Source organism: Apaloderma vittatum, unplaced genomic scaffold (genome assembly GCF_000703405.1).
Source record: "Apaloderma vittatum isolate BGI_N311 unplaced genomic scaffold, ASM70340v1 scaffold8143, whole genome shotgun sequence".
NCBI classification, from domain to species: domain Eukaryota; kingdom Metazoa; phylum Chordata; class Aves; order Trogoniformes; family Trogonidae; genus Apaloderma; species Apaloderma vittatum.
The window spans coordinates 14,390-30,100 of record NW_009706448.1 but is presented as its reverse complement, the minus strand read 5'-3'; the positions used below and the strand labels follow the sequence as shown (position 1 = coordinate 30,100).

At 37.6% G+C, this 15,711-nt stretch overlaps 1 protein-coding gene across 1 annotated transcript; it reads right to left on the bottom strand.

The window, feature by feature from the left end:
* Positions 1-2,740: 2,740 nt before the first annotated feature.
* LOC104271199 (protocadherin-11 X-linked-like) lies at positions 2,741-15,143 on the bottom strand (the record flags this gene model as incomplete). Its single annotated transcript, XM_009865801.1, has 3 exons — positions 2,741-3,374; positions 9,546-12,032; positions 15,096-15,143. Coding segments are annotated over 3 exons (2,541 nt in total), but the record flags the coding sequence as incomplete, so codon positions are not given.
* Between the last annotated feature and the right edge of the window lie 568 nt (positions 15,144-15,711).

Here is a 15,711-nt window from a genome sequence, read left to right as displayed (position 1 = left end):
GGCTGCTGGCATTGCAGGGATGGAAGCAGGGATGCAATTAATTTGTTCTGTAAAACTGGCAGCAAACACAGAACTATTGTTTTTGCTGAGCCACAACATAGAACTGCAACTCACCAAAACCACACCCTAGGATTTTATCTGTAGACACAGACCTGTCTGCACTGGAGCGGCAACGTGCACCAGATAAAATGACGAATCTCTCGAGAAGTTTACTGAGCTGACAGTGACTAAGAATAATTAGAGTCTAAAGTACAATGAAGTAACACAGAAAGAGAAAGTATGCCTGATATTCCAAAGGAATTATGAGTTTTCAATTTCAGAAGCAGCATTTGCTCAACTCAGTGATTTTTGCTCTTAATTGACTTCTATGCAATCAAAAAATAGTATTTCTCTTAGTAAGAGTTGGCTTTGACACACGTTCACCTAGCTGTGACTCAAAACACTAATGCTCATTTGAAAAACAAACCAAAACAAAACATAGAATTTTTTATCTGGCCTCCTGTTAGCCTTCTCGTCATTGAAAAGTGTAGAAATTGATATTCGGAACACACACATACTTGGTCAGTACACACTAAGCTTTCATGAGCCTATTCAACCATCAGAAGGAAATGAGCTCTCTTACGCCAGTCTACAAAGGAATTACTTTTTAAAAAGCAATACTTAGATGTAAGAAAACAAAAATCAAACCAGAGAAAACATGAAATTGAGCCATTTAAGAGGTTGCTGGCTTTTCCCTTGGTGCATTTGGATGGTTATTATATTTGGCTGTGAAGCCCCATGAGAGAACTACGAGAGAGAGCTTACCGATTTGGACCAACAGTCCAATTACCTGATGTACCTTTGATTTCAAACATCCAACTTTTTTAAAAGCTTAACATCATCCTAGATTCTTTTTGAATTACTTATTGATAGACTAGAATGATACGACCAGCAAAATACTAGGGAAGAGCAGACCTTCAGCGAGGTTAAAAGGAAAAAAAAGAACTAGGAAACTCATGAAAAATATTTTTCTCTGCAAGTGCATAACTTGCACATTTACATTAGAAAGGTACTTATCAAAGTTCTCCTCACACTCAGTTTAAGGAAGCAGGCACTTCTAGCGGGCGTGCAGTCCTAAAAATCAGAATAACCTGCGTCTCTGTATCTATGCCTTCTCGCTACCAGAGCAAAAATTGAGCGTAGTCATATGTCTACTTGAGATGACACGTTGCATGCTCAAGGCTAGATTAGATTAACCTAGTCCACTTTCTCAACTTAGTATCCCTCGATTTTAAAAAGTAAAAAAATAAAGTTTTTATGTAAAAATATGAAATTATTTGGAAAATAAATCCAAATATTCAAAAAATAAAAGGAAAATCAGAAACTAGAAGTCTGCAAAATCCTATTGTCTTCCCAACAGACAACTCCACTAGGTCAAAGGTTTATTACTCTTAACAAACATCTCTGAATGCTTCCCTTCACCCACCTACAAAGCACCCGAGCAAACACCTGTAGCATCAATAAGCAGGACCAACATTTGGTACAGTAAACAAGACTTCTTGAACAAATGAACTTTCCAAAGCAAACGTCTGAATTGTGGCACTGAGTCAAAAAATATCATTACTGCATGTCTAACCACTGAAAGTGTTGTTTGGGTTTTTTTTAGTTTGAAACATAAATGCTGCAAGAATATGATAAACAGGAATAGCAAAAACTGTCTTACAGATACATATACTTCTTCCCAATAAAAGGATTTCATTATCAGAAACGAAAAATTATCTCTAACAGTCATAGCTGCAATTATGCAATACAATATGCTGAATTACAATACGATCTTCATTATTAATAGAATTTATTTTACAGATCAAATAGTCAAATACACATTTTTAAAAGAGCCAGATAGCAAATGTGGAGGAAACTATAGGCAACAGTCATGGTAAATATTCGGCAGTCCAAGAACTGAGGCAACTTGATTATTAAGTACAAGCCTATAAATATCTTTACATCAAACAGACAGTATGTGTAAGAATCCAAGTTTTAGTCTAATTCATGAATCATTAATAACTTCTTTAAAATAAAGTTATATATACTGCATACATCCCAGTTAAACGCAGTGTCTGTATTTCATTTTATTCTAGCAAACTAATATTACATGTCTCCATATAAGTGTGGAAAACAGGGTTCTTTATACTCCTTTGCTTCCTAAGAGATTTTGCATTGCATATGAAATTCTAATATTATAGATGATGCATATTAAGCATTACTCCCTAAAATGTGAGGCAATATACAAGAACTTGCAACCAACCCACAAACAAAGCTATGATATATAAATTTTATTTTGGGAATGAGCTGTGCTAATTAACAAATTATAATGTAAAAAATCAGGATTAAAAAAAATAGTTAACTCCATAACGAAATAATTTGGGAAAAACAACAACAGTAGGCCACCTTTTGCCCCCAGGTGCTGGCTAACAGTGAAAAAATTACATATGCTATTTCCTATGTTATCACATTGAAAACCAAGCCACTGGATTTGTGACTTTTTTTAAAATTAAAAGTATTTCAAAAGGTTAAATGTATGGCACCCATTATACAGACATTATCTAGACTTCAGCAAGCAAAATGCAAATAAAATTTTATTTTTAAAAGCTAAGTGAATACTTTCCAGTTATTTAAAAGGTGATCACTTATTACAAAATGTTGTGGGTAAGAAAGCAGGAAGTACTCATTTTTCACTACTGCTATCGTGCCTATAGAATGAGAAAGCAGTGATTTGATCAATTATATTTATGATCCATAGCAGCAATATCATCATTAAAAACATGGAATAGATATAAATAACACTTAATTCTTAACATGTATAATGGTGCTATAAGTGACAATTAAGTTGGTTTTGTTTTAAATGCAGGGAGTATAAAGAACTTTACATTCTCTTTTTAGTGTATGAATAAAATTTATTGCTCCCTTTTAATATATTTATAGAAACAAAATCCCTAATAGCTTCAATTAAAATAAATAAGGAAAAAATCTGGGACAAGAAGATGATTACAAGCAAAATAGATTTACCATAATCACCAACTGTGAAGAAGGATGGGTCACATTACTTTTTTCTTAGCAAAACTACATTATAGAACACTATAGCACAATGTACTAAAATTTCTTTGTCTTTTCTTTTTAAAAAATTCTTGCCCTTGATACCTTTCAGTAGGGCAGCTTGAACAGTTCATCGTCACTTCCAAACCCCTCTGGAGATCAGACGATAAATTTCTTCGGCAATCAGAGACAGGACAAAGGGCTTTCTCGTGCTATTTCCTTGTTTTCATGTTTGCTGGCTTAACATCATTGTGTACACGTACGACTTCAGTATATAACATCAGATGCGATGACGTTCAGAGCTGGCAAACAGAGAAACAGCATGAGAAAAGCCCTTTCCTGCATCATTTTCCCCATATATTGTTAAGTTTGTTTCCAAATTTCTACCACGTCAATCACTGTATGGTTTGAGAAGTACTAAACTATCGTGGTTCTAAGTAACCAACCATTTCTGATGTGTGTTTTCAGCTTTCTACACACAAGCAAAGATCTGCACACATCTACATAGATAGAGCAAGAATGCTGAAATGGAAGGAGCCACAGAAATGGCTTCTATGTATGTTATTCTAGGTTTCTTACTTTTTATTTTTTGCTTTATCAGCTTGAAACCCCAAGTGCCGCTGCAAGATTATAGCTTTCAGAAGACTACCATACTCCCTAGAACGTGTTCTACAGGGATTTAGCAGACTTCACTCAAGACCATCATTCCTAAGAGCATAAAATATCTCGATCTGAAGAGTTATTTTGCAACTTTATATTTATCATCAGCAGAGTCAGAGTCCTAAAAATTCATAGAAGTTAAGTCATTCCAATCAATTATTTCACAGGAAAGAAAGCACTATCATTACCACAGTCACCAAGACACTAGGCACTCACTGGTCAGGAAATTGCTATCAACTGCAGATTATTGAGTGCAAAACCCTCTGGGAGAAAATAGGAAAAGAAAGAAGTGTGAAAATTAAACCACAGTTAAATCAGACTTCATTGTTGGCAACAGTTTACAGCTATAGTTCATTTTCTAAAAACAAAGTTGGGTCACAAGGAGAAAAAAAGTAAACTTTTCACTCATCCCACTGAAAAATGAAGCTGAATTGGACTTAATGTTTCAGTAAATTTATGCTGCAACTACCCCAAGGCAAGCTGCTCTTGGAAAGAGTTGCATAACATCCCAATTTGTAAAAAAATCATACAGTTATTAATGACGGAATTTCATCTACCAACTGCAGTGTAAACTCAGTCAACAAATTTTTAACTGGAAAAAACAAAGACCTTGTTTTCTCTGAATTCCTTTTTACTTGTGTCATATTAAAAATCTTTTGTTTTTTTCCCCTCACACAAAACACTTTTTTCATTTCTTTCCGTCTGTGTCCCTTCAAGGTAAGGGGGGCACTTGGCGGATATCTTCCCCCATGCTTCCCCAGTCAAAGATTAAAAGATTAAAAGAACAATTCTGATGAAGTATTTCTTCAAAGTGTTCCACAGAGGAAAAGCATTTTCTTGAGCAGCTTTACTTCAGTAGTACTGCACATTTAAGTACCTGCTCACTAACTGCCGAATCGCAGACTTTCACTTATCCTTCAGTTAGAAAACTTTTTCCCATTTTTTCCCCCTAAAATTTATATACACACGGCATCAGAACTACCATCAAAATTATGAGCCAGAAAATTAAGATAAAACAAGGACAATATTTAGACTCATAGTAATCAATTCTGAAATGTCTTTTAGGAAGGGCTTACACCAACAGCTATTTAGCTGATATTTAGAAGAAAACATTCTTTGAGTGTAATTTGCTCTGTATCTGTCAATGTCAAGTACCAGTGTTACACTCTTTTACATACCAGAAGCATCAGCACTGCCTACTGATAATTACAGTATACTAGATTAAGCTCACTAGTATCTCTGTAATTAAACAAAATAGTAAGTCCTACAGCTAGATTTATGTAACAGGTGAGGTTTTGGAGCTGACAGTTTCAGGAGCAGTGCAATACTCTTCCAATTCACATCCTAAGTGAGCTGTTCTCATAGTAATTGGGAAACTGTAACAACATTTCACCACATTTCAAATCAGAATCGGAAAACCAAATATACCACAATTTTAAGCAGGTCTAAGCAGTCACTAAGAGAATCAGAATTGAGACAGTAGGGCCCCAAAATGCAATGTATTTTAAACAAGTTCTACTTCCCATTCAGATTTCTATAAGGAATGGAATGCCTGTCTCCAATCAGTTTCTAGCAGGGATCACCGTGTCATCCGAAATTTCGAGGCCTATGGATATGTTCAGAGATGACAGAATCCTGGCAACCAAAATCAACAAATGAAGATTTGCATTAGTAAATAGGAGAAAAATCAATCCACATGCCTGTTTGCTCCCTCAGCTTCCCAGAGACGTCTGTGCGAGCAGAGGAGCTAAATTTACAGACCAGAGTCCACTGTGAAGCAAGGAGAACCACTAAAAACACAATCACAGATGCAGAGCACGATTCCATTTCCAGCTCTATCACTGGAAGAGGTGCTGCTTTCATGAACACTCACACTTCTTCAAAACATGGTCAGAAAAAATTTGTTCTTAAGTCGAAGTTTAAAACGACAATACAAGAGGTCACAGGACCCTTCCTGAGTGAGCAGGTGTTTATGTTCAAAGATTTCTACTGTCCCTATAGCATGCATTATACTATTGTCAGCTGAAAAGAATATCTAAACCAGCGATAATTAAGGGATGAGAAGGAGAATGCATGGGAAGTTCTAATGAACCTTTGTGGCAGAAATAGCTTCTTTGAACCAAGCTGCCACGGGTAACATTGTACTCTATAATAATGCATATTTTGAATAGGCAGGCTGATACCTAGACAGGCGTTTGAATATCTGAGCAAAGATTTCAGATTTTGAAATTGTGTTACATAGTACATGAAAACTAGACTGAAAAAAAAAACAAAACCACCTCTCTTTTCATTGTTCCAATGCAAATGCAAAAATAACTAGATGATTTATGTCAGTACGGAATACTTCACAGTCTGCTCTCACTAAGGCAAATTTCAAAAGCAACTGAACTTTTTATAAACCTTGTAGACAAACTTTGAAGGTGCTGTATGTTTTTCTACCAAGGTAATGCCCACAACTCCCAAAATAATGGAAATTCGATGACATTGAAACCCAGAGTCTGATTTTCTGAGCCCACAAACACCCTAGTTTGAGAAGCCTTATTTTTCAATAAGCCCCTTCACAATTTATCTCGTGTAAAACTTCTTTAAAAGAATTTTCTACTACATCCCCAAAGGAAGCATTCTACTCTGAAGGTCTACCATCACTAGTATTTATTAATTCCTACTGTTTAACTTCAAAATCACATGAATAACTCTCTCCCTTGTCCTTTCTTGCACACATGTACAACAGAAGTTTGATCTCTCTTAGGGGACATTACATAGGGACCATGCTCTTCAACTTCCTGTAGTTCACGATTCAATGTGTCCTCAGCTGCTTCAGGAGTCTCTGATTCCTTCTCCATAAAAATTTCAGCTGTTGCACTGCTGTATTTATTCGCCCACAAGACCACTGAAGAGATATTTTGGTGTTTTCATAGAAAAACCTTTCCATCTCCTCTCGCATGTGTTTTGAGTACAACTGTTATAATGACTTTCTGTCATTTTATAGATCACTTAGACAAATTTAGCAGTAAAACAAAGACATAACTCCCTTTCTTTAAAGACCTGAATCAGTACCATTCTGACATGCACAAAATTCAGAGCTTGAAAAGGAAACATACATTTTTAGCTTTAACTCAATATTATTTCAAATATCTGAGTAGGAATTCATGCATGGGCAGAAGCATTAACAGCTGAGATGTGCGACCTTTGGATATCAGCACCCAGTAGAAACTAAAGAGATATCTTCACAGTGAAAGTAATCTTCTCTAGACTCCTTCAGTGAGTTTTTGGATTTCATTACAGTAATACTTAGTGAAAAATTAATGTAAAATTTTTTTCTCACATTAGACATGTTATTTTCATGTCTAAAACTAGCACATCTCCCTTTTCAACTGAATTTTGCCTTCAGTTCTCCAGGCTGTCCTACAGTTCTGCAAATTTAGAGAGAGCACGACACAAATGCATCATTAAGCACAAACAGCCTCTTAGTGTCCGAGGCTGGAGGACGGCAGGACAGCACCAGATCTGGAGCACAGTGGCAGAAGCTTGATTTTGTTGCATTTTCTTATTGGCTGCCTGTGACAAGTTTAAGTTTGTCTGTCCCGAGTCACCTTGTACGGCCCCACAGGACACGGAACTCTACTGAGTACAATATGCAAAAGCAGGTTAGGAATAAGACTGACTTTTAAAAGATCTGTTGGTGTTTAAAAAGTATTTTGCTTGTTTTCACTTATGAAATACAATTCTGTCTTTGTGACCATAGTCAAATACAAAGGATTTAAGCCTAATGGCCTTTCTTGTCCAGTTTATGTACATAAATGCATTCTAAAAATTACTTATATTTTATTTTAAAAAGTAGTAAGAATGTAAATTCATGTGTTTAAACGTAAATGTTTTCAAATTAGTATAAAGAGACCTTGATAATGAGTAGTTACACCTTCTCCAACAGTGCAATTACTTTCATCCAGAAAACTATACCTAACAGAAAGATAGCTGTAGATTTAACAAAATCAGTACAAAATACTTAACGTCACTCTCTTTTTGATATATTCAGTGCATTTTACTAATATAGTGGCAGGCACAGCTATTTGAAGATAAGCTAATATCAGCTAACGAGTAGTAAAAGAATCCAACCAACAGTTCTGTTCTGCTCTTCCAGACAGGAAGCTCCCATCATTGATCCTGCAGGTAAATATAAAAGAAATCCCCAGCTAACTTCCGCAGAAGAGTTGCTGTCCATTCCACTTTAAAAGCCCCTTCTGATGGAAGAATTATGTTAGTAAAAACCAAGAGAGCCAGGAGCTTGCTTGCTTTCTTTGTTAGCAGCATTACTGCGTGTCAGAGCGTATTTGAGCAGACAATGGAAGAACCTTTACGGCTCAAAGGAGCTATAGCAGAACTCAAAGAAAATTCACTTGAAAACAGAAGCACCCTCCTCCAAGTTACAGAAGTTCAAACAGATGAACAAATTAGCAAGAAGCTTTTCTAACTTGTGATTTAAATGAACATATTAAAACACCTCTAACAGAAAATACTCAGATCTCTAAAAGCTATACATTTTTCAGTGCTGTTGCGTCTTGGAAATCAGAAAAAAAAAATTCTTCATTTTTTCTGTTAATGGACCTCAGAAAACGCTGAAAGCTTTATAAAGCATAGTGATGCAGACTGCCATATAGATCTGCATCCGTAAGGGGAATAAAACGGAACAAAATAAACAAGACATCCTGCGATTTTCAAAAGTATGATGATTATTTTGAATGAGTAGCTTTTTTAATGCACATTTTAAAATCACTACATTGGTAATAAAAAAAGCCCACAGGAAAAAAAATTCAAAACCTCATGTGGAGGTTAACAATGTCTGTTAGTCATGTTCAGGATTTGTTCCCAAGTAATAGCATTAAAATATATTATTAATTATATTATAAAATCTCCTGAAATATTTGTTTCTTTAATGATTGATTCCTTGACCAATTAACTGCAAACTTTGTGGTATTTGTGACGAAAGAGAAGTAAACAAACAGCAAAGCTTTACTATTAATGAAACTGTGCAGAATATGGATAGACACTAGATTCAGTTTCCAGTGTCCCAAAGCCTTTCTGTAGTCTCTCAAAGTATAAGAGGTACTTTGCTACTCGATTTATTTTCAATTTTGAGCTGAGGATTCTTTAGACATTTCCCTCGCTGTACTGAATTTCTGATAATCTAATATCTGGTTTATCAGGCAGAGCAGCAATTACACTGATGCTTCTAATTTCCCCCTAACTTTGCCTGTCAACCGTGTCACTCCACCAGATTTAAGAAGTCCCGTATGCTTCTGGTCTGAAAATGGCACCGAAACCCTCGAAAGGAAATCCTTGCCTGCTTTTGACAGACCTTGAGGAAAAGCTACGCCCAAACGAAGGCTGCAATACCAGACTCCATTAATATTAAGAACCACTTCCCCGATCTTGTAGAGCTGTGTTGCTTTCCACCTCGCCTAGATTTCTTCAATTCTGGAGCCCAGCTCCTGCCGAGGACAGCCCCAGCAGCCCTCTGTGCCCGGCGGCGCTGCGGGCGGTGCGGCAGGGAAGCGCCATGCTGCCATCTGCAGTCAGCAACACCCACCGATGCACCAGCTCACCGCTCCATCTCCTCACAGCCAACACGCATTTTCATTTTCTCCCTCAATACTGATGAATCTCGAATTTTTTACTTTTCAAGGCCTCAGTCAAAGGCGACCTTTCAAACTTTTAATCCTTGCAGTAAAAGTTATTTTGCAGGGCTTAGGGCTAGACTTACAAGAATGGCAAAGAAGGGAAGGAGGAAGAGAGCACCTTAAAACTTCCATTACCTGTCTGGTGTGTATGGGGCCTGGAGTCTTGAAGCCCCCTTGACAGCTGCATTCGGAAACACTGTAAGGGTCCGAGCTGCTTGATGAGCACTTGGAAAGTGAGTCACAGCCCACCACAAAGGTGTTATCTAGAGGCAGTTCCTGAATCACATGGTGCTTCTTGGGGGGTACAGGAGTCTCGGGTTTAATTTGAAAGGTAGGCTGCGGAGAAGCAGACTTGTAGTGCTTTGCTAAATCTGGGCTATCAGGCTTAAATGTGGTTGGTGTGGTGGCCCAGTTATATTTTCCCATAGTCTGTTCTTCTAGCTCTACAGGAATGTCTAAAGTGCCATTTATGTGCTCGTGGCCAGGATCATCGGGCTTAGATTCTTCAATAGTCACAAAGTTGAGGAGAAGACTTTTTGGAGAGCGCTTCTTCTTCTTCTTCTTTTTCTTGATCTGCCTGTTCTCTTGGTTTGGGGACACCCATTCACCACTCTGCTTGTTTTTTTGAACAACCTTGTGCCTAGGCGTCTGACGGCACCGCACCAAAGCAGTAACAAAAATTACCAGAATGACCGTCATAGTGCCTGCGATGATGGCAATGATGATCTTGACATAATCATTGGTTTGTGGGGTTATCTCACCATCCCCAATGTTCTGGCCAACTGGAGTTTCCATATTCCTGCGCACCAGCTCTTGTACATAGGAGCTGTTGGTGACCGTCTCATTCACAAACAAATGCACAAGAGCAATAGTATAAAGAGACTCCGGCTGTCCCAGGTCATTGACTTTTATCACCAGTCTGTGCAAGCCATGATCTGATGTAATTACCTTCTCTTTCAAAGTAATATTGCCTGTTAACTGGTCAATTGTAAACAAGCCCCTGGAGTTCCCACCTATGATGCTATAGCGGAGCTCTGCATTCATTCCCGTGTCGTTATCAACCGCAAAGACTTTAGTAACCACAGACCCTGGGCTGGCCGATGTCGGAACCAACTCATACGAGTAATTAGATGAAGGAATAACAAAAACGGGCCTGTTGTCATTTACATCAACAACGTTGATGGTCACTTTGGCTGTTGAGGAACGCTGCAGTCTTCCTCCATCCACAGCTTTCACCTGGAAAGTATATGACCCCTGCTGCTCCCTGTCAAAGGTGATATTAGGTCTTATCACACCAGTAAGAGGATCTATAATGAAATTATCTCTACCATTTAAGATAGAGAGAGTGACCGCAGCATTCTCCCCCGAGTCAGCATCGGTGACTGTGATAAGTCCCACCGTGCCATACATGGGTAAGTTTTCTGGCACGTAGAAATTATATTCGTTATGTGTGAAAGCAGGGCTGTTATCATTCTGGTCCAGGACTGACACTGTCACAGTAGCATTGGTCTGCAAGGGCGGCATCCCGTTATCCTTAGCCAGCACAGTGAAGGAGTACCTGTCTTGCTTTTCTCTGTCCAGCTTTCTCACTGCTGTCAGAACGCCTGTACGCCGGTCAAGGTTGAAAATAGGGGGTGCATCAGAACCCAGGATATAGCTGATCTCAGCATTGCGCCCACTGTCAGCATCTGTAGCACTGATCTTGGTCAGCTGAGTACCGGGAGCGTTATTTTCAGGGATGGAAAGACCTATGATGGGCTGCGTAAAAACTGGGGCATTGTCATTTTCATCTTTAATTTTGATCAAGAGCATTGCAGACTGGTTTAAGGGAGGTTTTCCTGAATCTGAAGCCACTATTTTAATGGCGTATTCTCGTGTGGCTTCATAATCTAGAAACGTGGCTGTCTCCAGGAGAAACTGATTATCAAACACTGGCTTTAGCCTAAAAGGGACATCGTGATCTGTAAAACAAGTAACTTTTCCATTCAGATCAGCATCCTTGTCCATAACCGTTATCAACGCAATTTTTGTATTCAGGGGAGCCTTCTCAGACAAAAGCACTGTCCCGTTCACTGGATTGATGATGTATCTCGTGTCTATTGATGGGATATTGTCATTAATATCTGTGACATTAACAGTCACTGTTGCTCTTGATGGAGTTGAACTGCCATCGCTTGCCAAAACAGTTAATTTGTGTACAGGAGATTCCTCCCGGTCTAGTGGTTCTCTTATCGTGATGAGACCAGTGGTGTTATCGATGGCAAACAGCCTCTTGGCCAAACTGGAGATCTGATTGCTGAAATAGAAGTGGATTTGTGCATTTGAGCCCAGGTCTGCATCAGTGGCGTGGAGCTGTGAAACAGAGGTGCCCACTGGAGCATTTTCTGGAACACTGACTTCGATGTCATTCTCTTTGAAGACGGGGCGATTATCATTCACATCAGTCACCGTGACTTGCAGGATGGCAGTGCTGGATCTCGGAGGGCTTCCACCATCTTCAACTTTAATTTTCATCACATAGGTATCCTTCTGCTCCCTATCCAGGATCTGCTGGACAATCAGCTGAGGCCACTTATCTCCCTCAGGTGTCTCAATTATATCAAGACCAAATACATTTTGACCCTACAAGACACAGAAAGAACATACTTTAGCATGTCAGTACACTGAAATAGAAAAACATCTCATTAATATTCTGAAATTGTCATGGAAAACGTTGCTATATATATTGTATATATGAATATACATTTATATATTTACCCTTCTTTTGCAATGTTGTTTTGCTTTAAGCTCTGAGGCCTTATGAAAGCATCAGAGCAAACATGGGAAGAAAGAGATACTTTAGGAAAAAAAATGGGGAGGGGGGGATTGGAGGGGGGAAGATGCGCGTTTTTGTGTGTTGTGGGGTTTTTTTAAGTCAGTATCTCTATTTCTACAGAAAAAAATACTGAATTCCTAGATAGATATAATTTGGTATCTCTATTGCATGAGTGAGTGTGGAGAAGAACGAAACCGAAGTGCAGTCACTCCAAAGGCGAGACTATACATGTATCAGAGGACCTACACCAAGACCCAACTTCAAGGAAAACAAGAAAGATTAAGGGGCTGTCTTCCTGCATGTGCAGCAACTCTGGATACAATCTGACACTATTAGCATAAAAAATACACTACCATCATTGAAAAGGAGCTTGCTACATAATTCAGGCATTAGAAGGTATAGACAAAACCAAGTATTAACAATTTACTAAAATATATATTTTAAAACTCATTAAGACTCAGCAAAACTAGTCCTTTCTTCACTACTTTATATTTGAAGTGAAAATTAAAATCCCAGTGAGAAAACATGATCTATTCTCATTTCAAAAGAAATATCACATAACTACAAGATCAACTGGAAAACAATCAATTTTCTTCATGGGGTTTGTTGAACACCTAACCTGCCTGGAATTGTGAAGCGCTACGTGTATCGCACAAACAGAGCTTTCTTAAAACATTCGTGTTGACAAAGACTGCTCAAAATAAAGATTGGAATCTAGAACTAAATTCCCTCTTCTGCTGTCTCTTCAGACAAGCAGGGATTAGGATTATCACAGTTATCCTCTTTTCTCCTCACATCTCTCACCCTTCAGAGGAAGGAAGGATGCGAAGGCACTTTTCCAGCCCTGTCGTCCGCAAGGGAAGAGCTGGAATGCAGATCACTGCAGCTGAACGCAGAGGATGACCAGAAAAAAGCAGCACTGATAGAGATGCTGACTAACTTGGACTATTTTTTTTTTTTTACGTGTCATACCTATAATAATCAATTTCACCGAGCCTGGTTCTTTCTCCGATTATTGAGCTCATCATTCAATTTTACTCATGTAACTCTGTGTTCTAAACTGGTTTCAGATACTTCAGACCAAGGGGAAAGAAAATGTTCCCCGTGTGGAAGGTTCCTGGTTTCTCAGGACTTGTAAAAGGTTTGTATTCGCTGTATCCTGTTGCCCACCATTAAGTAAATGCATTTATAGGGCCACTTCGATGTGAGACTGTGCTCTGTCATTGGTTTGTTTTCTCATAGTCAGAATTTGACACTACATAAGTAATTGTTCATTTCATGGAAAGGAACATTTCAGAAATTACTGTTCCACTAGCACAATATTTGTGACAACATTAAGTTGCATCTAGGGACAGTCTGAAGTGAACTGGAGCACATCTGGAAGCAATAAAACAAACGCAGCTTTGGCTTCTTTAGCAGAAGGTGTATAAAAATAAGCCTTGCAAATATTTTCTAAATCAAGGTTTGCATTTTGAACCCATTATGTTAACTTTTAGACTGGTAATTCTCAATTGATTTTTTAATGAAGGTAGAGTCTAAGTTTCCTCTTCAATCTGATTAGCACTTATTTGCAATAAATTTCATAATTACTGAGAAATCAAGAATTATATATCCTATGCTTTAACATAGATTTCCAGAAGAAAAAAAAAATAACAGAAGCTATAAGAGAAAAAAAAACAAACTAAAACTGGCAGCTATCTTTTACTTCTTTATTTGTACACAAGTTGACAGATGGGCACTGATTATTCTGTCATTAGATCCCACAACTACAACAAACACTTCATATAGACTTTGAATACATGAGCTATACATACACATACCCACTTCTCTTGATCAGGTATGAGAAAAGTATTTTTCATTATAACATACAAGTTTGAAACAAAATACAGAGCTTCAGTTCCACATCAATAGCAGCAAACTATAAGAAAAACAGAAAAGGCAAAGATCTCTTCCAAGTTAACTATTAACACTTGAATAATTTTCTACAGAAAAATCTTATCCAAGCATATTTATTGCTATCCATTACAGGTGTGTACATCTTTTTAAACCACCAAAGAGTTACAGAATATTATACTTGCTCCCAAATCACGGCAGTCTATTCACATCGTTAAGGGACTAGGTGAGGTGTGATACTACACTGCATTTGAACAACTGCATTTTTTTAAGAATGGGCAGTTCTCTAGTTCTAAACACTCCAAAAATGATGCAACATTCAAGAAATATTTTTAAGATTATAAATATCTAACTGCCTACCTTATGAACAAAAGAAACTGAGAGCTAAAAATCATGAGAGAAACATGAAGAAACACAAACACTTTCAAGACTAAATTCTTGATGTTGAAGTAAACTGCTTTATCGCCATTAAAACCTCAGTGAAGTGAAATTTTCCATTAGGACCAGGTTGTTCTCCGGACTGAACTGCACCTCAGTTGCCCCACTATCCCAGTGATCTGAAGGTTTCATTCACACTAGGAAGGGTATGAGTTCATAGGAAAAGTATAACATAATTAAGACTTTTATAGTACCTTTCATCCTTAAAATGACTGTCTAGTAAAAGTAATCTGTTATAATACCCCCATCACTACAGAAGGGTGGGAGGCGAGAAATAAAAGGTTGATTTTTTTTTTTTTAATCTAATATGACAGTTTAAGCAGTGTAACCTAATTGTTTTGAGTCAAAACAAGGTTTTGCCCATCTCAGAGCCAGGATTTTCTTTAGGAAGCTCTGGCCCTGATCACAAGACTATCAGTGCAATAACCAATTTTGCTAACTTACTCAATTTTCCTAACGTACTTCTCCATGGATTCACACAAACAGTCTGAAACAGCGAAACTGATATTTTTGTTGTACACTCCCTACTGTATATTTACCTGATCATTTGTAATGGATCCAAACGTCCTTTTCGGAGCTGTTTTGGGCTGTTATGTAAATAAAAAATTAGAGAGTTTTTTAAAAGTTGTAACATTGAGATAGATTAATACATAATCAATGATGCATGGACACTTAACAAAATAAGCCAAAAAAGCTTCTACTATTACAGACAGGACTGCATGTGACAAAATGCACCTCAAGTCTACACAAAACTTGCCTCCAGACACACATATTGCACTATCAACAGACTAAAAAAAAAAAAACCCAAACAAAAACCAGCTTCTGAGTAACGCTTATAACAGTGACATGGTCTGTTGTGTTCAAAATAACTCAGTAGTCTGCAAGGGTAGTGGATGAGATGATACAATGTAGTAATTTCCCAAAGAAATAGGGAAGGAAAAGAATATCGTGCTAAATAACCCTACGAAAATGACTGTTTGTGACACAAAGTACTCTCAAATCAAGACAGTTTATTAGTGATTATTTTTTAATATAAGCTATATAAATATATATAATAACTATATATTGTTAGAGTACATCAACACTATCATCAATGGTCATTCAAGAAGAGTGTTCTGAACCTTTAGAGAAAGACACAGGAGCAAAGACAGTTCG